General features: G+C 40.2%; 2 protein-coding genes across 3 annotated transcripts; both read right to left on the bottom strand.

Annotated features, from left to right (window-relative positions):
* Nucleotides 1-287: 287 nt before the first annotated feature.
* On the bottom strand, nucleotides 288-4,433 carry smim13 (small integral membrane protein 13). Its single transcript, XM_020642231.3, has 2 exons — nucleotides 3,904-4,433; nucleotides 288-2,255 (listed from the first exon to the last, which is right to left on the bottom strand). Exons 1-2 carry the CDS (start codon nucleotides 3,977-3,979, stop codon nucleotides 2,068-2,070), a joined length of 264 nt encoding a protein of 87 aa, XP_020497887.1. The 5' UTR covers nucleotides 3,980-4,433; the 3' UTR covers nucleotides 288-2,067.
* A 9,397-nt stretch (nucleotides 4,434-13,830) lies between these two features.
* zc3h12ab (zinc finger CCCH-type containing 12Ab) lies at nucleotides 13,831-23,123 on the bottom strand. 2 transcript variants are annotated; one of them, XM_029278987.2, is made up of 6 exons: nucleotides 22,976-23,123; nucleotides 21,277-21,706; nucleotides 18,674-18,813; nucleotides 17,399-17,633; nucleotides 17,212-17,312; nucleotides 13,831-16,621 (listed from the first exon to the last, which is right to left on the bottom strand). In XM_029278987.2, exons 2-6 carry the CDS (start codon nucleotides 21,630-21,632, stop codon nucleotides 15,687-15,689), a joined length of 1,767 nt encoding a protein of 588 aa, XP_029134820.2. In that variant the 5' UTR covers nucleotides 21,633-21,706; nucleotides 22,976-23,123; the 3' UTR covers nucleotides 13,831-15,686. The 2 variants fall into 2 exon arrangements, with proteins under 2 accessions (XP_029134820.2, XP_065804530.1); XM_065948458.1 differs by having other exon boundaries at nucleotides 21,277-21,664; nucleotides 22,976-23,068.
* Nucleotides 23,124-26,743: the final 3,620 nt, after the last annotated feature.

Genomic DNA, 26,743 nt, shown 5'->3' with positions numbered 1-26,743 from the left:
CTTAAAGTTTTGTGAAGCACATTTTAATGCATCCATGTTTATAATTCAGCAACATGTTAATGTGAAATAGGCTCGTCTGCATAAAGAGCACTTTAGCTTTAAATGTGATGTTAATATTCTTTATATACATTTAATGAACTGAATTATAAATGCAGGTCTTTTCACCTGTAACAGAGGAGTTCTGCACTGTGGAAGTTCTTGCTCTTTGTATGAGTGGCACATCAGACACTGTTCTTAAAACCATCGAGCACAAACTTTAAGAGAGTTTTTTTTTCAGAGCACAGAGATCAGAACAAAATCTTTATTCATGGCGATATTTATTTGAAGCTTCTGCTCCACTGGAAAAATTAAACTGCTGATAAAAAGGTGCAAAGTTACATGAGCTTTACCTGGAGGGAGAGTATTACTTAAACACAGAAGAGGCCCTGCATGGTCATCCTCAACGCTCCCTGTAATGGGAACCAAGTCAGTTTTACAAAAGGAGGCCATGTAACAAAACAGTGGATGCCATCTAAACAGGCACTGGAGCAGACAGAGGCACGGGGAGCAGGAGGAGGTTCAGACCGCAGCCTGGGAGCGCCCGCTGACATCAGGCGTTCTCAGACCAGAGGAACTCATGCACAGCTCCAAGAAGAGTTTGAGGACACCCCCCGACTTCTTTCTTGTTTTTGCACAGCAAGAAAGGGGAGCCATTCTAGTTTCTACAAAACCAGAGGAACCTTTAAGATGTAGTGTGCAAGGACTGGTCCAGACGTAAGTGTATTATGATTTGTCAAACATTTGAGCTGCTCAAGTCCCTCCCAAAGCACTTTTACATTCTACATACATTAAAATAAGCAGCTAGTTTTCTTTTTAGGCTTTTACCACCCAATACAGACACTTAAATAACCCTCAAAAGGCTGCTGAAGTGGAGCCGTTTGGGTTATTTTTATAAACCTTGGTGATTGGAGGCGGGGCTTAATTAACCTGCTAGAGGACTTGCTCTATTGGCCACACAGTGCTCAAGTTATCTAGAAGATTCAAATAACTTAGACCCACGTGCTTGGTTGTCATGCACCAAATGAGGAGCTTTCATAAAATTAAAAAGGATCCCTCATCCATCGCTGTATACATTCCTCATGGAGCCGACGCAGCCACCTTTAGACGCACGTTTAACAGCAGCGTTAATAAAGTGGACAAAAGGACGGACAAATGGAGCAATAAGGAAGTTTAAAATTCACACTTTTTGTCATCACATGACCCAAAAGACTTAACAAGAGAGCTCTAACCGCTTTGTCCTCTGCCTGTTGTTTGATCCACGTTGTTAAACTTCAAAATAAGAGGCCTTGAAGGTGGGAAGTGTCCCATAGTGGGCGGTTCCTCTCAGGGGGAGTGTCCAGAACTGATTGGTCCGAAAACGCCTGATGTCCAGAGCTGCTGCTGCTAAACACCGACAGTCATCATTTTCTCAAAAACGCTCTCCCGACTCTTCAAGTACAGAATTAAGAGTGAAGGAGAAGTAGCGAGGGGTGGGGTCACATTTTACACAACTGGTCTTCCTCAAAAGACTTTTTTTTTTTCGGGCCGTCTCCGCCTCCTCCATGATAAATATACTGTGCAAGAAAACGACTCAACGGCAGCTTCCACATTCCTTTCATTGCACTTTGTTACGTAGTTAAGGGAAAATAAAAACTGTCAGTTGTACAAGTCACTGTTTCAGTTGTTGAAATGATGTAGACGAGCTAGTATTTGACATTTATCTGCCGACCTTCTTCAAAAAAACTAACTCACACGTGTTAAAAAAAAAGAAAAGTTTAAGATGGAGGATGTTTGTACTCCTCTTTCTGGCAGGAAGCAGCGTGGGCTCATGGAAGCAGCTGTCACTACTGCAAGGAGATCATGAGCGGAGCCCCCAGACTCACCGCACCGTACACAAGTAAAGACAGAGAAATGGACAGCGATGGCTTTTCCCTTTGAACCAGGAGGTCTGCCTGGTCAGTTTAAAGTGTCCTAAGGAGAGGAGGGCTGAGTGTCGTGCGTAGATGTCTGATGAGCAGTCACAGTGAGCGTGGGGGGGTTTTCGTTGTCTTAGGTGCTTTCTGCAGTAGCGACTCTTTGGCGTGCGGTCCTGGGCCGAGTCCTCGTCGGGGCGGTCGCCGTTCGTTCACTCTTGGTTTCGGACGGCTGCGGTTCGGCCGGCGGGGTGCTGGCGTCGCCGAGGAGTTCGCGCAGGAACTTGAACTTGGATAAGAAGAGCTGCCAGACTACATACCAACCTGGAGAGGAGAAAGGAGAGGAAAATGAACTTCATTTTAACGCTCAATCCTTCTTTGCGCTGATTATTCATTGAAAACAAATTGTCAAACCAGCTTTACAAAATCCACAAGGTCGTTTAAAAACACTTAGAACAAGTTAATTATGAGAACGGCATGAAAAAGACGCATTTAGTCGACAGAAAATTAAGTCTCTCTCATCATCTCTCTGTATCTATCAATTCTTTCGTACATTTGATATTTGTAATTTTTCTTTTTTTATTTAAATTATACTGTGTTCACTTTTTGCTCTTTGCCGCTGTAACAATGTAAATTTCCCCGTTGTGGGATAAATAAAGGATTATCTTATCTCATCTCATCATTCTAACTGAAATAGCGGCCAGAAATGATCTGAAGCGATTTGTGTAAAGTGAACGAAACTGTACTTTTCACTTTGAAAATTCAACACATTTTAGATTTCTATACAGAAAAAGTGTCTTTAAAACTTTAAAGTTTTCATTGTTATACAAAACGAGCAAGAAAATATGCAGTTTAAGGCACGAAGGATGGGAAAGAGCTGACTCACAGTAGAATTAAAACTGCACTTTAATGGATGTTCTTTCCTATATTTTAGTATATGCTTATTTTACTCTTATAAATCCCATTTTCCTCACTGCTCAAAACTCATTCCTACATTATATTGATAATACGTCTTGCATACATCTGAATGCAGGATTTACAATGACATCATAATGGTTTATTCCCTAAGTGAGTAATATGTAATAATGAAAAAGACGCATTTAGTCGACAGAAAAACTAAGTCTCATCATTCAAACTGAAACAGCAGATAAAAATGATCTGAAGCGATTTGTGCAAAGTGAACGAAAATGTACTTTTCATTTTGAAAATTCAACACATTTTAGATTTCTATACAGAAAAAGTGTCTTTAAAACTTTAAAGTTTTCATTGTTATACAAAACGAGCAAGAAAATATGCAGTTTAAGACACAAAGGATGGGAAAGAGCTGACTCACAGTAGAATAAAACTGCACTTTAATGGATGGTGTTTCCTATATTTTACTCTTTTCCTCACTTTCTAAAACTCATTCCTACATTATATTGATAATACGTCTTGCATACATTTGAATGCAGGATTTACAATGACATCTTAATGGTTTATTCCCTAAGTGAGTACCATGTAATAATGTAAAGTTAATGGTTTCACATTAGAGGTACAATTCATTTAACCTCCCACCTCCTGGTCTGATTATCAAGACCCAACCAGTGTGTCCAGATAAAAGCTGAACTGGTTTGTCAGAGTCACTGGGGGTTAGTGGGGGGGGATACAGTGAACATACACCTGCAGCAGCAGAGCAGCCATGTTTATGTTCTCTCCTGTGCCAGACTCCTCCTCTCATCTTAAAATAGAAATCTGCTGATCAAAACTTCCAGACATTCAATACACTCTGACCTGCTGTCCGAGGAGGAGGTTCTTTTAAAGGAATAGATGCACAACAAGACAAAAATATATATATATATCAGCCTAATTATCAGCTATGACAGCTTCTTATTATCATGTAAAGTAAGCCAGGCCTCTAGATCCAGTATCAGACAAAGCAGCTGCAGAGGGAGTTATGCAAGTGTGTTATTGAGGTTATGTCCTGTGAACTTACCGAACAGCATGAAGAGCAGCGCACAGACAAGTGTGGCCACAATGACCAGCAGTGTGAGCCCCACACTTTGCCACATCTTAGCTTTAAGACAACAACAACAACAACAACAACAACAACAAAAACACGATGTAGTGTATTTTCTTCTTCGCACAGGACTCACAAAAATGTGTCAGATGAGTCGGAAAGCTAGCCGAGACGACAAAAACAAACAGCAGCACATCGCAGTGCTCACACCAGCGTGTGGCTACAGCTAGCTGGTGGACAAACGAGGGGTCGGAGGGGGGGGGGAAGGGGGGGACGGGTAGGGGGGTCGCAGTCCTGTAAACAAGCCGAGCCAGGGGGCTGCCACACAACGCTGAAGTTAGCCGGTCACAGCGGGGTAAAGTCCTCCTCCCGTGAGCTACATAACTGCGACATGTATTCACGAGTTCTCGCTAAAAAACACGGCGGAGCAGCGGCAGCTACAGTGACTGGGTTAGGACAACACAGTCAGCGAGCGTCATGTCACCGACTCACACCGCGCATGCGCTAGATGCACGCATTGGATTCTGGTTATTGTAGTCTGTTAAGTTATCCTGACGCAAAGCCCTTCTTAAAACGTACTTTTAACAGACTTGCTTTCATGTGATGTCGTCTTCTTGATGTCTTTTCTTACTGGTTTTACTATTTTTATCTTCTTTTACTTCTTACTGTCTTTTTATTTATGCTCTTATGTTTATTGTTTATTTATGCTCTTATGTTTATTGTTTATTTATGCTCTTATGTTTATTGTTTATTTATGCTCTTATGTTTATTGTTTATTGTTTATTTATGCTCTTATCTCGTACTTATGCTCTTATGTTTATTGTTTATTGTTTATTTATGCTCTTACCACAATTTCCCAGTTTGGGATCAATAAAGTAATTCTATTCTCTTATCTTAACTCCTCTTGTGTTTTAACTTGGTAATTTCTTATCTTACTTACTTTGTCTATTTATGTTTTATATATACTTTTTATTTTTATTAATATTATAGGGTTTTTTTAATCCTTTAACCACTTCTTTCTATTTCTTTTTCTTATTGCTGTTATCTTTTTATTTTGCTTTTAGCTCTTTTAGTTTCTTACATCTTTTTAAATCTTTGCTCCTCTTGGTCTCAGCTCGTGTTGTTGGGTTCTTGTGTTTCCTGATGGTTCTTATAATGGTTCTTATGATGGTTCTTGTGATGGTTCTTGTGATGGTTCTTGTGATGGTTCTTATGATGGTTCTTATGATGGTTCTTGTTTTGCCTGATGGTTCTTATGATGGTTCTTATGATGGTTCTTGTTTTGCCTGATGGTTCTTGTTTTGCCTGATGGTTCTTGTGATGGTTCTTATGATGGTTCTTATGATGGTTCTTATGATGGTTCTTGTGATGGTTCTTATGATGGTTCTTGTTTTGCCTGATGGTTCTTATGATGGTTCTTATGATGGTTCTTGTGATGGTTCTTGTTTTGCCTGATGGTTCTTATGATGGTTCTTATGATGGTTCTTATGATGGTTCTTGTTTTGCCTGATGGTTCTTGTTTTGCCTGATGGTTCTTGTGATGGTTCTTATGATGGTTCTTATGATGGTTCTTGTTTTGCCTGATGGTTCTTGTTTTGCCTGATGGTTCTTATGATGGTTCTTATGATGGTTCTTATGATGGTTCTTATGATGGTTCTTGTTTTGCCTGATGGTTCTTATGATGGTTCTTATGATGGTTCTTGTGATGGTTCTTGTTTTGCCTGATGGTTCTTGTTTTGCCTGATGGTTCTTATGATGGTTCTTATGATGGTTCTTGTTTTGCCTGATGGTTCTTGTTTTGCCTGATGGTTCTTATGATGGTTCTTGTGATGGTTCTTATGATGGTTCTTGTGATGGTTCTTATGATGGTTCTTATGATGGTTCTTGTTTTGCCTGATGGTTCTTGTTTTGCCTGATGGTTCTTATGATGGTTCTTATGATGGTGCTTATGATGGTTATTGTTTTGCCTGATGGTTCTTATGATGGTTCTTGTGATGGTTCTTGTTTTGCCTGATGGTTCTTATGATGGTTCTTATGATGGTTCTTATGATGGTTCTTGTGATGGTTCTTGTTTTGCCTGATGGTTCTTGTTTTGCCTGATGGTTCTTGTTTTGCCTGATAGTTCTTATGATGGTTCTTGTGTTTCCTGATGGTTCTTATGATGGTTCTTATGATGGTTCTTGTGATGGTTCTTATGATGGTTCTTATGATGGTTCTTGTTTTGCCTGATGGTTCTTGTGATGGTTCTTGTTTTGCCTGATGGTTCTTGTGATGGTTCTTGTGATGGTTCTTGTTTTGCCTGATGGTTCTTGTGATGGTTCTTGTGATGGTTCTTGTGATGGTTCTTGTGATGGTTCTTATGATGGTTCTTGTTTTGCCTGATGGTTCTTATGATGGTTCTTATGATGGTTCTTATGATGGTTCTTGTGATGGTTCTTGTTTTGCCTGATGGTTCTTATGATGGTTCTTATGATGGTTCTTGTTTTGCCTGATGGTTCTTGTTTTGCCTGATGGTTCTTATGATGGTTCTTATGATGGTTCTTATGATGGTTCTTGTGATGGTTCTTGTTTTGCCTGATGGTTCTTATGATGGTTCTTGTGTTTCCTGATGGTTCTTATGATGGTTCTTATGATGGTTCTTATGATGGTTCTTGTGATGGTTCTTGTTTTGCCTGATGGTTCTTGTGATGGTTCTTGTGATGGTTCTTGTGATGGTTCTTGTTTTGCCTGATGGTTCTTGTGATGGTTCTTGTGATGGTTCTTATGATGGTTCTTATGATGGTTCTTATGATGGTTCTTGTTTTGCCTGATGGTTCTTGTGATGGTTCTTGTGATGGTCGGGTTATATATGTCTGTTGGGTATCGTGCACTTTGGGTTCTTTTCTGTTGAATTGTATTTAATTATTTTTAGTATTTTGCATTTGTTATGTTCTTGCTGTTGTTTATGTTCTTCTGTGTTTGGTTTAGTTTGTTCTTGTTTTTGCTGTTTGTAAAAAGCACTTTGTAAACCTGTGTTTTTAAAAGGTGCTATATAAATAAAGTTATTATTATTATTATTATTATTATTATAAATCTATCACTCCTTCTCCTTTTACATAAAGCAGAAAACACGGTCAAATATTAATCCGACTATGGGTATTGCAGGCTACTAAAACACAAGCAAATTGGTTCTTATGATGGTGCTTATGATGGTTATTGTTTTGCCTGATGGTTCTTATGATGGTTCTTGTGATGGTTCTTGTTTTGCCTGATGGTTCTTATGATGGTTCTTATGATGGTTCTTATGATGGTTCTTGTGATGGTTCTTGTGATGGTTCTTGTTTTGCCTGATGGTTCTTGTTTTGCCTGATGGTTCTTGTTTTGCCTGATAGTTCTTATGATGGTTCTTGTGTTTCCTGATGGTTCTTATGATGGTTCTTATGATGGTTCTTGTGATGGTTCTTATGATGGTTCTTATGATGGTTCTTGTTTTGCCTGATGGTTCTTGTGATGGTTCTTGTTTTGCCTGATGGTTCTTGTGATGGTTCTTGTGATGGTTCTTGTTTTGCCTGATGGTTCTTGTGATGGTTCTTGTGATGGTTCTTGTGATGGTTCTTGTGATGGTTCTTATGATGGTTCTTGTTTTGCCTGATGGTTCTTATGATGGTTCTTATGATGGTTCTTATGATGGTTCTTGTGATGGTTCTTGTTTTGCCTGATGGTTCTTATGATGGTTCTTATGATGGTTCTTGTTTTGCCTGATGGTTCTTGTTTTGCCTGATGGTTCTTATGATGGTTCTTATGATGGTTCTTATGATGGTTCTTGTGATGGTTCTTGTTTTGCCTGATGGTTCTTATGATGGTTCTTGTGTTTCCTGATGGTTCTTATGATGGTTCTTATGATGGTTCTTATGATGGTTCTTGTGATGGTTCTTGTTTTGCCTGATGGTTCTTGTGATGGTTCTTGTGATGGTTCTTGTGATGGTTCTTGTTTTGCCTGATGGTTCTTGTGATGGTTCTTGTGATGGTTCTTATGATGGTTCTTATGATGGTTCTTATGATGGTTCTTGTTTTGCCTGATGGTTCTTGTGATGGTTCTTGTGATGGTCGGGTTATATATGTCTGTTGGGTATCGTGCACTTTGGGTTCTTTTCTGTTGAATTGTATTTAATTATTTTTAGTATTTTGCATTTGTTATGTTCTTGCTGTTGTTTATGTTCTTCTGTGTTTGGTTTAGTTTGTTCTTGTTTTTGCTGTTTGTAAAAAGCACTTTGTAAACCTGTGTTTTTAAAAGGTGCTATATAAATAAAGTTATTATTATTATTATTATTATTATTATAAATCTATCACTCCTTCTCCTTTTACATAAAGCAGAAAACACGGTCAAATATTAATCCGACTATGGGTATTGCAGGCTACTAAAACACAAGCAAATTATATCTTTGATACGCCAAGTTTATTAGTGTAGATTTTTTGAAAATAAGAAGCTTACAAAAGACATAAATGGTATTTAGACGACAGAAAATAAACTTTATAAATCCTCAACTTCACAGTCGATAAAAGCAAAATTGCATTTACTCTTTCAATCCAGCAGGGGGCGTCATTTGAACACGTCTGTAATCTGTTGAGCTGTTCCAAAGCTATTTAGTGGATGCAGCTGATGTTTTACTGTTCTTCACAAAAATAAACATGAACAAGTAGAGACCCTCCTCAACTGTTATAAGGGCGGGCCAAGCTGTGTTTAAGCGTGAGTGTGTCAGTGAGACTGCAGAGCAAATAAAGTAAGTGTGTGCAACCCTTTATACTTCTCTTCTGAGTTAACAACACAGCTGAAGTTTACAGGGAAAGTGGAGACCTTAACAAACCTACAGAGCGTTTTACATCATGCCTCAGAACATTTGCATATAGTGTAAACACACTCGTATTCTCTGTCTGAAATCCTGGGGCTAGAGTAACCCTCTTTCTTACCTGCAGCTATTAAACTACTTAACTAAGCCAACACAAGATGATGCACTTTTTTTTTTTTTTTTACCCAATAATAATAATGCATTAAAGTTTTATAGCTTAACAAAGAATAACAACAAAACAAAACAGTGAAAACAAAACAGTGAAAACAAAACAACGAAGACGTAACCTGAGAGAAGGAGGATGATAGTTCGTTGAAGAGGTGATCATGAACCTGAGTTTTTAGGGATTTCTTGAAGGTGGAGAGTTTGAGGGGGAGTCTCTGATGCTTTTTGGGAGTGAGTTCCAGAGGGTGGGAGCGGCAATGGAGAAGGCCCTGTCCCCCCAGGACTGCATTGCAGGTTGGTCCTGCAAGGTGGGCAGGAGGTTTGCATCAGAAGACCGGAGAGTGCAGGTGGGAGAGTGCAGGTGGGAGAGTGCAGGTGGGAGAGTGCAGGTGGAGGTAGGGGGGAACCAGGTATTTCAGCTTTTGAGTGTATGGACTTTGCCATGACCTGATGTAATGACGATGTTTGTTCTTATGTATTCTGTCTGATCGTTTTAACCTTGAATATTGTTATGTGTTGTAGCTGTTAGAACACCGAACCTCCAGTCTGCACAACAAACTCACCTTTCCCAAAAAATCTTGAACTTTGAACTTTGACTTACGTACTGACCTATAGGGTAAAATCTGAGGTACCCATGCTTGCTGTAATATTTACTTTATTTAAGATAAATATTTGTACTATAATACTTTAGTACATTTATTATACTAGATTTGGGCAATTTTGCAAAGTCAGACCATTGATAGAAAAAAAAGAATCAGCTCCGTCTTTACAAGCTGCAACATTACATCATGTTTATATTGATGCTCTTAGTTTAATCTTATGATATGAAATATGATTCTGAAGTGAGCTGTGCAGCAAACTTGTATTTTTATGTTGGCACTTTTAGAATACTTTGACGCGTACACTTATCTAATTTCATCACATTAAATGTTGTTTTCAGAGTAGTTCCTCATTGTGCTATCAGGGCCTTTAGTCCAGATCTGAGGACTTCTTCCAGCTCTGAACTGAACTCTCTAAAAACAGCACGCCATGTCTTGACTTGAGCATACTTTCAGTCAAGCGTATCCTTTCAAGTATTCCAACCAGAGAATTTGCATATTATGTTAAGGCGCAGACAGAACATGAGTCATGCTTAAAGATGACATTTAAAAAAACACACACGTGATCAGAACAGTGTGTCCAGCCCCTGCAGTCAGTCCGGCCTAGTTACCTGGAAGCCCTTATTGACTCGGTGACATGTGAGCTTCAACGCCACAGGATTATTATCGTGTTGATTTGGATTATTTGTCCAAAGTTTAAACCATAACAAACCAATATTTAATCATGTCAATGTACCTAATTCGACTTAAAACCACAAACCACATTTAACAATAGGGGATGCTTTTAGAGATGAACATGAATAAAATAAGCTTATTTATCACTCTTTGGTTTTTGGATAACTGTTTGAAGCCATTTGTATTTTGTCTGTCCTCATTTAAGCTTCGGAGGCCAGAGGTGACCTCGGTGGATTAAAAAAGGCTGAGGTCATATTTAGTGAATTGCATAAGCGAGGGTTGTGCCTTGTGACGCAAAGCAGCCCTTCCCCTGGTTGTCCTTTAAGCCATTAATAATAAATATAATTTCAGTAATTGATGGTTGTCTTCAGAGTTCATGAAAGGGATTATTAGCAGAACCAAAAAACCTTTTGTACCAGGCCTTTTATTTATTTTCTTTGTTTCAGATACATGTATTCAATACAGGTACATGGTATATGGACTTGGAGGTTCTCTTCTGGTTCTCAACTGGTGGATCAGGACCCAAAAGGGGGCAACAAGTCCATGCTGTGCTTTTCCTTTAAAGAACATATGTAGTATGAGGGTGTTTATTCATAATCAGTAGTTGTCAGCCCACCACCAACTACTTCAACATTACTGTTTATTTTACATTCATGACCCACTAAAAACATCCATGTGACCCACTGGGTCCCAACCCACCACTTGAGAACCGCTGGTTCAAAATGCTGCTGCTCGTCTAGCACCTCTGCTTATCTCTGACCTCCTGAAAGTCTGCACCCCCGGGAGGTCTTTGAGGTCAGCCCCCACCCACACACACACACACACACACTTTCTCAACAACATCTCTAAGCTTCTGTCCTGTTTACTACTTTCAGTGACCTTACCACATTACACATTTAAACTCGGGTACGTTTGTAATATTTCAGTGTGTCGATTAGTTTTAAGTCACAATGAACTTGACACAAATGAGTCAGAAATCCGAATGTGCTGCTCGCTATGTGAAAACACACAACGTGAAGCTAACACACTGACCACACAGCTCATCGTGCTCAGCAACTGCCACCTGCAAACGAGAAATGTTTTATCTTTCATATTCTGAAGCACTTAAAATGTCAATGTAACCTTCTCCCACTCTTATACACCCACTTATTATCTGATCAACTCCTTTGACCTCATTTAGTGCACATGATACTCAAATCAGTAAATTATGGGGGCTTGAAAGGAACTGTCAACAACCATTTTCGCTTTCAACCTGCGCCTCTGATGACCTGTTGACTCAGCATGTTCAGAGCGTAGAGAGCAGATGTTTTACAGAAAACAGACATCACTGCTATGCAAATACAACAAACCGGTTAGTACATGACATGAACACACACCTCTCCTCATTTGCATATAGTCAGAAGGGAAATGACTTAGTGTGTTAACACAGTCAACTTAAATACACATCTGAGGTAGGACTCATTTGCTTAAGTATTTGCAGTTTGTTCTTTGTTAACCTCCTACTCCCACAAATTCCATAATGAATTATTAAAGGCTTCCTTTCTATTTCACAACATGTATGTGATTAATAATTATGCAAGTTATATAATGACTTCATCAGATGCATAGTTACAGATTCAACCACCCGACTGTGTAGAAAACACCTCGTCCAACCTGTGGAAACTTAGACTTAGAAGTCTTTATTTATCCCAGAGGGCAATTCATCTCAACAGTCCACTCAGACCATGCATACATTTACAAACAAACAACAGATGGAGTATGTCAGAGACAACAAGCCCATCAGTACTTGACAGAGATGAGATAAAACAGTACTTAAACATCGATCAAATGGTAGTGTTGTTGAAATGACTCTGCCTTTATTTAGGACAAGCGTCAGTACAAGGCGGCCTTTTGATTCTTTTCAAGCTAAACTTGAAAGCTAAATGAGAAAGAGTGTCATCAGATTTAACCCCAGCGTTACGGTATTCCCCACCAGACCGCCGGGCTAACAACAAACCCACAAGTAGACCGAATAAAACACACTGTGCACCTTACCAACATCCAACCAATGGGATTTTTTTTAATCAACAGACAGTTTTATAAATGCTAACAAAGATCAACTGAGAAGAATTAATTTTGTTTTAATATTATGTGTCGTGAAAGAGGGGCAGATATTATAAGATTAATCTTCTTTCTGCTCCTTTTCATTCAAAATTTGAGATTTTATGTTTGTTTGTTTTTCTTAACTTTATTGTTTCTTTGAATTAAATAAAATTGACATATAAAAAAATAAATATAACAAAAAACACAAGAGACAATCCCTGACTGAGAGGCACAGCAGTTACAACTCCAAACGCCTCCTTCCTTTTGAACTCGGAGGCCAGGTGCGACTCGTCGTGCAATCAGAAGCTTCACCTGGGCTGGAGACAACAGCAGGGGAGAAGGGACAAAACAGCACAGGCAGACACACAGCTGTAACACCAGCTATAATATCTAACTGTGTAAAATTGTGTTAACTTGATAAACAAATGTGTTAACTTGATAAACAAATGTATCTGCTGATAGCTAATTTGATCTTGCTTTGTAAAAACAGCCCATCTACGCCAGCCTGCTGCACCGTGTGGTAGTGATCGAGAGAGACGCCTGTTAATATAATCACTAATGAGTATCGGCTGGGAAGCTTTGGGTGTCTCACGATTCGATTCAGAATCTATTTTTCCGATTCAAAACGATCTATTCTAAGTCTATTTTTTGAATTAGTACGTACGTCAGGATCTACTCCAGTCATCTGTGAGACTGGATGAATGTCTAGCTGCTTCATTTGGTATTCTACTTCGTAAAGAGCTAGCCTTAGCACTTAGCATCGATTTTTGGAAGTTATGAATCTATTTAAAATCTAAGAAGATAAGAATCTCAATTTTTACATGAATTGATTTTTTTCCCACCTCTACTAATGATTGCTGTGCTGGCCTAGTGAGCTGTGTAGACATGTGAGAATATCTTTAGTTGTTTAAAATGTGTTTTATAAGGGCGCCGGATAGCTTAGCAGTTATGAAAAAAGGCCCATGTACATCCCCGACTCTCACCCGGCACCCGCAAAGGCACAAATCAATCAAAATTCTTGAGTCTTTTTCCACATCATCATGCAGCAGACACCTAAGAGGCTGTGCTCACATTCTCTGGATGCACACACACACACACACACACACACACACACACACACACACACACACACACACACACCTTTAAGACCTTTAACCTTCACTGGTACATAAATAATTATTGTGTCTTTCTCGGACAAATGTTGAAGTTCATCTTTACTTTTTGTGTCTTGCTGCTTTTTCTCCTTTTTCGTCAGCAAACTAATCAAACACTAAATGCAGAGGAGCCTCTAATTGACACTTGTCTTTATTTTTCAACACGTGCAGCAACAACATGCCTTTTTGCATATCTATTAATTGTAGTTGCAGCGTTAGACACACACAAAAGTCCTGGCACTGTTCTTTGTCTGTGCTTCCAGGAGTGTTTTATGAATGAAAAACATGAACGTTTCCCCCGTTGGCTCACAGCGGATGCACCCATTCGATCAACCTGACTTTAAATTTATGTCCCCAAAAGGAGGCTAAGTCAAGAACACTCTCACACACACAAACACGGTGTTTCTGGATACTGTAAAAAACTTTATTTTGTATTTCTTTACAGTAACATTGTTGTTAGACAACACTTAAGTAAAAACAGTACAAGTTTGTAATGCCCAGCAAACCGCGCAATTTAACACCATTATAAACACAGTAATACGATTAATACACAATAAATTAAACACTGAAAAACATTGTATTCTCTCGGACAGTTGTATTTTCATCTCAGGTGTCTTTTAAGTGAAACCAAACTTCTGATTTCTCATATTCTTGTCACAATATGGACAAGTATCGAAATAACAAAAAAATAATAATAATTAAAACACCAAATGAACAAAACTGGGAATATAAAAGAGCCAGTTCTACGTTTGAATTCTTATTTCCTCTAATATCTTTTAATTACAGAGAGTAACATCTTTATTGAGTGTGCTTCCCAATAACTCTTTATGTGAGGACACTTTAATGAAGGGTTGAAGGGTTGACGCGCCCAAACCTGCACAACATTTGGCTGTGAAAGCCACACACCGTGCCAATATGACACAAAGGCTTTTTTCTATGAGGCACTGACCTCGTCAAAACAAAAACAAAGAGCACACAATTAAATTATTATCTCCACAAGTGTTGAGTACAACTGAGCATTATAGGCATTTTAAAAACAGGTTTTATGACAGTGTTGGATTGTATTAAGAGTGGAGCTGATAGAATTGGACTCCGTTTTTAACAGTATCAGTGACATACACCGATAATTCATTACACGGTATTGAATCAACCTTTTCCTTTTAGAATTTTACAAAAAAAGATATATTTAATGACGTTTATGTTCTGCCTCTTAATTATTCAAGTTCACTGAGGAAACTTACAACTGGCCTTTTTCAGACAACGGCAATTTTCCTCTGACATCACGGCACGCTCAGAGTGAAACTCATTCGTCAGTATGAAGTTTTTTCCAGGTTGCAAGTTGAATTAATAAGGATAACTATAACAATGTCATCATTTTAGCACCATCTTATTCATAAGCAACGGAAAAGACAATTGATAGTGAATTCTTAAGTGACATCAGATCATATTTCAAAAGACAACAGCATGTTTGATCGCCCATTAGCTAGCTAGACAAAAGCTAATGAAAGAATTCACCAACTTCCTGTAATCTAACTTTATAAATATGAATGGCTAATCATTGGTGGTTGGAGCGTGTGCTCCTCATAGAGAGGCTAAAGTCTCTCTGCAACCTCTGCCATTTGCTGCGCGTCATCTCCCTCCCACCCAACATTTACTGTCTCTCTCTACAACTGTCTTATCCAAAAAAGGCCAAAAAGTGGCCCAAATTTATAACTCGCCATTGGCCAATATCAGGCAACAGCTAATGTTAGCATTTCACTTGTTCCTTGATTACATTTAAACCTTTTATATCTTGGTGTATCACAAATTTCAGAGCTGATAAAAGCTTCAAGACAAACTCAAGTTAACTTAAAAAGTAAGTGGCAGAATGCTGACATTAGCTGAAGGGTAACAAAATGGGTTTTTAGTTTACTTGAAATATTGCTTGTTGTCCCTCCAGCGTATTCTCATAGATTTAGTTGTTGATTAGTTGATATCAAAATAAAAACGATTTATATGAAATCCCAACATGTTTAAGACGTACCGGTACAACCTGAAACATAGAAGCTTGACAGTCGAACAGAAATCGAGCTTTCCAGTCTGAACGTGACGTTGGAGGAAAATGGGGGCCATGGGAATCTGGTGGATGTACCATAGCCTGACATTCAAAAACACTGTTAAATCAAGGTGGATACCACATTACAAAAATACACTGACTCATGTTTATCTTTGGTAGCCTTTCCACTAAAGGCAGCGGGTTCAGAGTCATTGGTCACGCCTCATCTTAGCAAGCTGTTTTGACTCTGCAGCACGAGGATCTCGGCCACCATCTTCTGTGGGTCCATCTGCTGAGGAAACATATTCATGGCTGTGTCCACCAGCTGGGCACTGAAGATAGCGAGGAGCTTCTTGCGGACAACTTCTCTCTCCTCCCCAACATTACCGGGAATTGTTCGTTTCTCCCGAGGAGTCTCCCAATGTGAGCACTCCCTTGCTGGTCTACAATGAGCCCCAAACGGATCCGACCAGTACTGCTGCTGGCTGCCATGAACTCTGCTGTGCTGGAAATCAGTTTGTTCTCCATACACAGGCATGCTGACTGGATACGCTGCGTAGCCGGAGTAAGGGGGCTGACCATAGGGAATCATATCAGAGCCGTAGTTCTGGTTGTGGAGCTGGAAAGCTGATGTAGTTCCCTGATTGGCAGGGCCATGATAGTAGCCGTCGCATGGTGCGGAGTACTGCTGTCTTGCATTGTGGGAATGCTGAGAGCTCCCATACTTGTTATCACAATTACTCCAAAGAGCCTCCATTTGCTGACTGTCTATAGAGCCTAAACCAGAGTCCAGCTGCTCCTGAGACCCACTATGACGCGTTAGGTTCTGATCAGAAGACGACTTATGGCTTGTCTTCTCCTTTCTAGGTGTGGACCTCTTGCCAGACGGATGACTTGCCTTCACCTGAACACCAGTTTCATTTCTGGGATCTTTCTTTAAGGAGCTGCTCTCAGGTCCTAGAGTCAGTTTCTTTGCCATTTCTTCCACCAACGAGAGGCTCTGTCCAGGCACATGACTAGAGCGAGCTGATGAATGTTTCTGAGCAGTGGAGGGCTGCTTAGCGTTGTACTTAGGCTCATCGGCAACAGAGTGGTTTGACTGGTGGGCTCTCTTAGGGTGGTCATATTTACACTTGATTCCATACGTACATTTCTTTCCTAAAAGAACAAACAGAAAAAAGAAGATTTTAGAATCGCAAAGCTGAAAGTCAAGAGGCACTCAGGGCTCTGCACAATAGTACTTTGAGCCTTAAGCTAACCAGCCTGCTAATGCTAATGCTAGCATTGACAATGCTTATGTGCTAATGTTAAAGATTTTAACTTTGGGAAACCAATTTGTAATCTGACAACATTTCACAGGTTAAATAAAAAATATCAAATTCAAGATGTAAATTCTTATCTAGCAGTCTTGTTAGCTAACATCTGAATAAGCTAGGAAATGCCTGAAGGCTAGCATAATATTCAGCGAACTTTTGATGCCCATTTTTGGCAGTCGTCATATTGGAAATGCTGACTTCCACTAACTTCTGGGCAACTTTTTGAGCTGAGGCTGGCTTTAAGCTAACAAGATCCCTGCCCATCATATCAACAATTTTTCTTCATAAAATCCAAACAAACCAATTATTAAAAAATGTACCCCATACAGGTTGTTCTGTTTTTTTTTTTTAACTCGACTGTCAACCTACCTACTACCAGAGTAAAATGGTTGCCATGTAAATATTGCGGATGTGCTAAAGTGGTTCTCTCACCATAAGGGCATGTCTTTTTTTTCTGGTTCTTTGGAATCCTTCGCAGAAAGTTCTCAAGTGTCGGTCCATGGCGGCCCAGAGGATCATCAGGTGGCATAAACCTGCGACAGGGTAAAATTCACACTTTTAACAAACAGCACAGCCTAACACAGCCAGGGTAACTCTGTATCAAGAAGGCCGAACTTACTTGTTATTGACAAAGGAGTACATGAGCAGCCTCTCCTCAATAAAGCGCTTCCAGTTCGGCTTCTCGACCTGCAGGTCCCGGTACATGTCGTTGGACACGATGATGCCGTCTGACTCGTAGGCCTCCTTGACAATGAAGCAGTCATCGTTACAGACCACCCGTCTACCTCCAACACGTCGTGACGGGGTGAACACCAGAATCTTTCTCTTCTCCAGGTCTCGAAGAATGTGTTGATCTGTAAACCCAACAAAGTCATGTTAGGGAATCACTGACATGCAAAAACGTGGCCGCTAATCAAGTGGATTGTTGAAGTTAAAGTCTCTACCAACTCCTGAGGAAGACACAGAATCTTCCTACTACTGCACTATGTTTACAAGCTTTGTAGCAGACAATGTCTGTCGCTAGTTTGGGTTAAATCGACTGTAGAAAAGTGTAAAAATTTAAATTTAACCAAAACTGTAAAGTATTGGGGGGGATGCAAATGAGCTAAAACTTGTTTAATTTAAGTTTGGACAGAGACATCTGAGGAATCAGGAGATAATTCTCTCAAGGTTTATTAAAATAGGGGGAATCCATGATAAATGGTTGTAAAGATCTAGATCATCACCACTCTAAGTAACGATACCTCAAATTAAATTAAAGCATATTCCAGGAAGCCAGTTGCATTTTAATTTAGGTATTTCCCAGAAGACAGATTTGAACATAGATAATTATCAACCAGGGGCCCTAAAAGTACATCTTGCAAAAAAACTATTTATCAGCATGAGTAATCTATCAATCTACATGATGCAAACACATTTTGTGCAGTCAGAAACCACCTTCAAAAGTAGGCCACCAACAACAAAAAAAAGTACTGAGAGTAACTGTTTATCTTCAGTAATCACAAACCATCAGAAAAACCTTGCGCCTTTATTTTTCAAGTGATACTTGCAGAGATCGCAGATACAGCTTAATTTACTGGAGCATTTGGTTAGAAAAATCTCCATGGGGTATTTCCCATTCGAGCACACAAGTCAGTGAATCAGCAGTTGCATCAGATCAAACCATGTCCTGTTCATTTGCTTGGAAAAAAAATAAAAAAAAATGTCTCTACATCACTGAGTCACTCAATAAATACTTTCAGCTCTAATATCTACACAACAACAAAACAAAGGTTTTAATGAAATTCCACTATGTCATGTGATCCACTGCGGGGACCGTTGTGTGATCCACAGTTCAAGGACAATCAGGAAATAGAAAGAGCTAAATAAGAGTTTGAGTTCTTGTCTTTACTACCTGTGATTGGAACATCTGGTCTGGGCTGCTCTTTTCTCCACGAGGGAACAAACACAGTGATTTCAGTGTGGCCTCTTTCCAGGAAGAAGTTCACCGTCAGCTGGATTCCCAGACAAGAGAAAACGTCCTTGTTCCCATGGCTAAACAACGAATGAAAAGCAGGAAAGATTGATTAAAAAACTAACACCCCATTAAGTTTGGGCTATTTAATCATTCCTGAAAATGTTATCTATTTGTTTTTAATTTGTGGTGAAATTAATCTGTTAAAAACAACAGATTTTGGTTTTACAGGGAGTTTTAATAAATTATACGCGTCTAATAAATTATCTTTCCCTGACTGTGTGTCAAATTTTCTCTGCCCTGTTCAAGATGTCTCGACAAAGAAGGATGTTTCCCTTTTACATTTTTTTCACAGGCCTAAGGAATAATTTTATCCAACATTTCACAATAACAGAGAGGCCCTATTTATCATGAAGAATGAAGAATATCTAATTATTGCTTGAAAGTGTGTGCAGTAACACACATTTTCTGGATTTTTTTTGTGCTAAAATAAGTTTAAATATGACTCCAGTTTTCAGAGCGTTTGGGGGCATTTTGATTTTTCAAAGTTTAAAGTCAGGACGAATGAGAAAACAAGGAAAATAGAAAGTTAATAAGAGAGCCGGGCTGTGGAATGCTGTCAGGCCTGTTCCTGTTGAAATTTGGTGTTTCTCTGTAAGCAGCATTGAGTTCAAGGAAACAAGGCATCCGTACACGTACGTGCCCTGATTTGCATACTCAAGCTGCTCGTCTGCAACGTGCCCAAGCGGGCGTGTCTGGATAGGGGAAAGGCAAGAGGACAGAGAGGTGTGTATACTCTAAGTTTACACACTGTACTCTTTGGCTATCTCACTCCCTCACCCATTTATCTGTGCTTCAAACTGTGTGTGCTTGTCTGGGTGTGAGAAAGTGAACGAGGGAAAAGGTTGAGTGTAGCCGGAGGCAGATCTCCTAAAATTGTTGTTAATAAATCAGTCTGAGTGATGCTGAAAAGCTGTCAAGTTCTCGCTTCAGGTTTTAATTCACTCACATGAACCTGACTGAGAGTGCAGATGCTGAGCGTTTTCTGCACACTACGTAAAAGACAACAGTTGGGTGACGCCTTTATTGTCCTCTGAGTAAAGCGGCATCAAGCCTGAACAATCACTCGGGTGATTTCAACACAAAACACAGAGACAACTCGCACTGCAATTCCTGATGAGTTTGTCACAATGATTTGTCATCTCAGAGGCTAACCTGTAATCTTTGAGTTCAAAGCCAAAATACTTGAAACGTCTCCACAACTGTTTGAACGATTGCCTAGGTATTTAGTCAAGTTTAGTGTTGAGATCAAATACATCAAACAACTGTATCTTCCTGTAGCCTGAGCTGTACTTTGTTCACTGCTTCTTCAAATATAATCCTTAAAATTAAGCATGCTAACATGCTTAACAGTGTACATGGTAAACATATACTTGCTTTAGCATGCAAGCCATATCTTTGTTTGCTGCAAAAAGTAACCAGGACCAGTCAGTGCAGCTTGAAGCTACACATCTTTAAAATAAATATCAGCCCAATGCCAAACAAACTTTGAGTGATTCAACAGGTGAGATAAGGTGATGTGAGTTATCTGAGGACTGGTCATGTTTGTTAGGATGTTCTTTTCACTCGGGACGTTTGAGCCAGTGAGTCAGTGTACAACTAAGTATAAGTTATTATTTTCATTACTGATTGGAAAGAGTGTGACCTTAAAATCCTATTTATGGTCAAAGTATTGGTGGCCGATGAAGCTGCTGAGGGAGGGATTATGATAATAATTATGACTCTAAAATGCAAATGACTACCAGCAAACACTTAAAGTGATTTTCCTAATCAAACAAAGTGATGAGAGGCTTCCCTTGACACTATACTCAAAATGTCCCCCGGCCATAAGCACTCCCAAGTGGGCTGAACCAAGATAGCTTTTATCATTAGCCAGCTGTTTTTTTTATTTCATGAAAGGATCAAAAGTTTAGTTCATAAAACCTCATAAATTAACTTGAAAGAAATACCACAGAGATGTAATCCTAACGCAATCATTAAAAGTTGACCACCCAAAAAACTATATTTTTCAGTTTCTTAGGATAAAAGGGTTTAAATCAGTGACTATATTCATTTTTATATTATTTTCGTAATTAACCGATTCATGGCTTTGTTGAAAGATAGTTGGAAAATAGTTACAAGTTCACACCCAAAGAGAAGTGTTTGAATTTGTCTGAACTTCAATTTTTTCTTGATCAATTATTCAAACTATAATTTCAAAGACTTGCAGATTGATATGATAATATAATGAGAATATTTTGATGATTTACTAATCACCTTAATGATGTAATAACTGAGAAATTAAGAAAATCCTCCCATTTGTATGATGATGTATTTGAGCCAGAATAAAAGACATCATTACTCATTCATTAGTAAATCATGTATAGATGTAAATATTGTTCTTATAAATTCAATTTCCTGTGCTTGTATTTAGCTTACTATTTTTTCAGATATTATGCCCTTTGGTAGTTGGTTCTCCTTTTCAATCCGTTCTGCTTACTCACCTCATGGCCACATTGCTCCCGTCTATAACCACTGGTCTGAGAGCGTCTTCATCCTCGCCACTCTCTTCTTTCGGAGGAGATGTTCCAGCAACAGGAAGCTGAATCATGGGGTCCCAAGTCGTCATGTCCCCTTTGGGCACCAGTACCGATATGGTGGTCACCGGCCCCTGCTTCGCCTTCTGAGTGGCCCCGATCCTAACCAGCTCACCCAGGACCTTGTCCCTGTCCAGACTGGGGCCAAACTTTTGCTGAACTTCCCGGACCTGAGTCGTGGAGTACCCGAGCTTGTGAAAGAAGACCAGCTGGGTCTCCAGGAACTTGGGGTCAGAGGAGGGGTCGGATTCGCCGGAATACATATGCTCACAAGACAGACTGTAGGAGTTTTGAGCTGTAATGAGTGACGGGAAAATCCATGCAGAGGTGTCAGAGTCTGTGAAGTAAATAGAGGTACATCTTTTTACTCCAGGGGTGTACGCATGAGAAGGGAGTAAGTTCAGTATTCATCTATTCTTGCCCCTTGTAGCCCAATCATTTTCTTTAAGTTCAAACAAAACTTCAGGTCTGACATGTTTTTATCCTACAAGACAAAATAATAACCAATTAATAGTTTAAAAAATGCCCAGGTTTGCTTCTCAAATTAGATTTATTTTGCTTTTCTTTGAGTGAAATTAACAACTTAGTGATTATGACTATTTGTCGGGTAGAACAAGTTATTTCAACCACCTTAAAATAAATATTTACCTTTTTTTTAAAGTTTTTGTTATCTTGAACGTTTGATTTGTTTGACAACATAGTTAAAAGCTGTAATGATAATGACCTGAGCAGTAATCAAAGCAGTCCCATTGCTAAATATTTAACTCAAACATACTTCCCTGTCATGTACAACTTCATTTTTCTACTCGTTTCTATCTGACAGACCTTTTATTTTGTCCTAAATCAGAATAAAACAACGATTTTCTTTGGCTGCAATGAACTGTAATTTAAACTCAAAAAACATCCCTTTTACTCCGCTACAGTTGTTTGATAACTTTAGTTACTTCAGATTTCGGTTAATAATAAAACAATATGATCGAGAAAGAAACTATGATGTTATATCGAAGTTTCAGATAAAACGTATTATTATAGGCCTTATACTAATGTAAATTGCCCTGTAATTTGGAAATGTGGTACAGTGGCAATTACAGGAGGTCAGGTAATCAAAATATTGTACATAGGCCTATTAATACATTAACTAAAACATAATCTTATTGTATAAAAACTGGCTTCATTCCTTACAATAAGTACTTTTACTGCGACTACTTCTACACCACTTACTTGTATTTAAAAGATTGTATTTCTACACTGTAGAATATTATTTCTTTAAAACTATGAAGCTTAAAATAAGACATTTTGAAGTGAATTTATTGCTAATTTTCATAATCGGGTGATCAAGTATCCTAATAAATCCTCTGTAAAATTAGCTATCGTCAATGTGACAGAAATTCAACGTGATAACTTAGAAGGAAAATCATTGTAACGACACATTAATTACCCTTTATGACCGTTTAAGTGATTAAAACTAAAGCAAAAGTAAATGTTTTTAACATAAAACACAGGAGAAGCTGTCTTACGCTGGCTAAATACGCGACTGCGTAAAAGTAAAACAAAAAGGGAGTCTTATCTGAACTTCAATTTAACACATCAAGTGAGATAAACTTACCTTCACAAACGCCTCCTCGCTGAGCTGTCTCTTCTTTCCTCTCTGGTTATAACGATCCTGTAGAGCTCACAGCTGATGACTGAGGAGACGAGCGGCTCCTGTTTGAGTTTTGAGCCGATACAAGGAGGAAGTCGGGGTTTTCCCTTTCTTTTTTTTGACATCAGCAAACAACCGCCGAAGTGGAGGTTTGGCCGAGTCACATGTTGTAGAGGCTCTGGTAAATAATTTGTCAACGCCTTCCCTTCAGCAGCTTCAATGTTATTAATGAAACTCCAAAACACGAGCGCATTAGAGAAAGTAGTCCTGATGAATGTTTAAGAAATGTTATCTTTCACGAAACGAAAATATTGTCTGCATGAAGAGGTGTACAAGAACTATCAAATTACATTTATATACAGTTTTACCAATTTAAGAAACACATTTTGTAATTTTAATACAACTATGAACTTAGGTGCACATATAGGCCTAATGTTGAAGCTGGTGATCGCATTTAAACTGACACTTTTTAAATTAACTTTCTTATTGAATTTCAGCAAAGTATCCTGATTTCAATGCAATTCTTAAAAGCTAGACCAACAGATAAAAAGCTGCATTTCGATTTAATGTATTATTATATCCTTTTGCAGTCCTTAGTTTTAGTTCATTAATCACCTTAAACACCTTCTACTTCTTTAAAAGACTTAATCTTGATATATCCACTATTGTTACTTAAGTATTTAAGTATTTGAAGGTTGGTAAATAAAAACAACAAAAAATACTCCTTATTTTCTTACACTTTATTCCAGATTTCATGGCAGAACACCATTCCCAATTTTCACAGAATTCAAGAGGACAGTAAAATTTACATTGGTGATCAATTTCTACTGCCTTCGATTTACCCTCTATGACAGTTACGCCTTCTCCATGGTGGTTGTAGCTTGTGTTCTATTTTAGGAGGAAGGTTTGGCAGCACAGGAGGATGCAACCCCGGTACTTCTGCAGGCAAAGTGGCTGGTGGATTTATAAAATATGCTTTAGGTTTTGTTGTCTTGGGTACATCAGAAGTCCCTGGTGCCTGTGTTGTTTCTGATTCTTGTGCGGGCGTTGAAGTCCCTGCTGCCTGTGTTGTTTCTGATTCTTGTGCAGGCGTTGAAGTCCCTGCTGCCTGTGTTGTTTCGGATTCTTGTGCGGGTGTAGAAGTCCCTGCTGCCTGTGTTGTTTCAGATTCTTGTGCGGGCGTTGAAATCCCTGCTGCCTGTGTTGTTTCAGATTCTTGTGCGGGCGTTGAAGTCCCTGCTGCCTGTGTTGTTTCTGATTCTTGTGCGGGCGTTGAAGTCCCTGCTGCCTGTGTTGTTTCTGATTCTTGTGCGGGCGTTGAAGTCCCTGCTGCCTGTGTTGTTTCTGATTCTTGTGCGGGCGTTGAAGTCCCTGCTGCCTGTGTTGTTTCTGATTCTTGTGCGGGCGTTGAAGTCCCTGCTGCCTGTGTTGTTTCTGATTCTTGTGCGGGCGTTGAAGTCCCTGCTGCCTGTGTTGTTTCTGATTCTTGTGCGGGCGTTGAAGTCCCTGCTGCCTGTGTTGTTTCTGATTCTTGTGCGGGCGTTGAAGTCCCTGCTGCCTGTGTTGTTTCGGATTCTTGTGCGGGCGTTGAAGTCCCTGCTGCCTGTGTTGTTTCGGATTCTTGTGCGGGCGTTGAAGTCCCTGCTGCCTGTGTTGTCTCTGATTCTTGTGCGGGCGTTGAAGTCCCTGCTGCCTGTGTTGTTTCTGATTCTTGTGCAGACGTTGATGTCCCTGCTGCCTGTGTTGTTTCGGATTCTTGTGCAGGTGTTGAAGTACCTGCTGCCTGTGTTGTTTCGGATTCTTGTGCGGGCATTGAAGTCCCTGCTGCCTGTGTTGTTTCTGATTCTTGTGCGGGCGTTGAAGTCCCTGCTGCCTGTGTTGTTTCGGATTCTTGTGCGGGCGTTGAAGTCCCTGCTGCCTGTGTTGTTTCAGATTCTTGTGCGGGCGTTGAAGTCCCTGCTGCCTGTGTTGTTTCAGATTCTTGTGCGGGCGTTGAAGTCCCTGCTGCCTGTGTTGTTTCAGATTCTTGTGCGGGCGTTGAAGTCCCTGCTGCCTGTGTTGTTTCTGATTCTTGTGCGGGCGTTGAAGTCCCTGCTGCCTGTGTTGTTTCAGATTCTTGTGCGGGCGTTGAAGTCCCTGCTGCCTGTGTTGTCTCTGATTCTTGTGCAGGCGTTGAAGTCCCTGCTGCCTGTGTTGTTTCTGATTCTTGTGCAGGCGTTGAAGTCCCTGCTGCCTGTGTTGTTTCTGATTCTTGTGCAGACGTTGATGTCCCTGCTGCCTGTGTTGTTTCTGATTCTTGTGCGGGCGTTGAAGTCCCTGCTGCCTGTGTTGTTTCAGATTCTTGTGCGGGCGTTGAAGTCCCTGCTGCCTGTGTTGTCTCTGATTCTTGTGCAGGCGTTGAAGTCCCTGCTGCCTGTGTTGTTTCGGATTCTTGTGCAGACGTTGATGTCCCTGCTGCCTGTGTTGTTTCGGATTCTTGTGCAGGCGTTGAAGTCCCTGCTGCCTGTGTTGTTTCGGATTCTTGTGCAGACGTTGATGTCCCTGCTGCCTGTGTTGTTTCTGATTCTTGTGCAGGTGTTGAAGTCCCTGCTGCCTGTGTTGTTTCTGATTCTTGTGCAGGTGTTGACGTCCCTGGTGCCTGTGTTGTTTCGGATTCTTGTGCAGGTGTTGAAGTCCCTGCTGCCTGTGTTGTTTCTGATTCTTGTGCAGGTGTTGAAGTCCCTGGTGCCTGTGTTGTTTCTAAATCTTGTGCGGGCGTTGAAGTCCCTGGTGCCTGTGTTGTTTCTGATTCTTGTGAGGGTGTAGAAGTCCCTGGTGCCTGTGTTGTTTCTGATTCTTGTGAGGGTGTAGAAGTCCCTGCTGCCTGTGTTGTTTCGGATTCTTGTGCAGGCGTTGATGTCCCTGGTGCCTGTGTTGTTTCGGATTCTTGTGCAGGTGTTGAAGTCCCTGCTGCCTGTGTTGTTTCTGATTCTTGTGCAGGTGTAGAAGTCCCTGCTGCCTGTGTTGTTTCTGATTCTTGTGCAGGTGTAGAAGTCCCTGGTGCCTGTGTTGTTTCTGATTCTTGTGCAGGTGTTGAAGTCCCTGCTGCCTGTGTTGTTTCTGATTCTTGTGCAGGTGTTGAAGTCCCTGGTGCCTGTGTTGTTTCTGATTCTTGTGCAGGCGTAGAAGTCCCTGGTGCCTGTGTTGTTTCTGATTCTTGTGCAGGCGTTGAAGTCCCTGGTGCCTGTGTTGTTTCGGATTCTTGTGCAGGCGTTGAAGTCCCTGCTGCCTGTGTTGTTTCGGATTCTTGTGCAGGCGTTGAAGTCCCTGGTGCCTGTGTTGTTTCGGATTCTTGTGCAGGCGTTGAAGTCCCTGCTGCCTGTGTTGTTTCTGATTCTTGTGCAGGTGTAGAAGTCCCTGCTGCCTGTGTTGTTTCTGATTCTTGTGCATGCGTTGTTGTCCCTGGTGCCTGTGTTGTTTCTGATTCTTGTGCAGGCGTTGAAGTCCCTGCTGCCTGTGTTGTTTCTGATTCTTGTGCTGGCGTTGAAGTCCCTGCTGCCTGTGTTGTTTCTGATTCTTGTGAAGGTGTAGAAGTCCCTGGTGCCTGTGTTGTTTCTGATTCTTGTGGAGGCATTGAAGTCCCTGCTGCCTGTGTTGTTTCTGATTCTTGTGCAGGTGTTGAAGTCCCTGCTGCCTGTGTTGTTTCGGATTCTTGTGCAGGCGTTGAAGTCCCTGGTGCCTGTGTTGTTTCGG

This window comes from Labrus bergylta, chromosome 19 (assembly GCF_963930695.1).
Source record: "Labrus bergylta chromosome 19, fLabBer1.1, whole genome shotgun sequence".
Taxonomy (NCBI): domain Eukaryota; kingdom Metazoa; phylum Chordata; class Actinopteri; order Labriformes; family Labridae; genus Labrus; species Labrus bergylta.
Note: the sequence above shows the minus strand (reverse complement) of the source record. Positions and strands in the feature narration are given on the sequence as shown.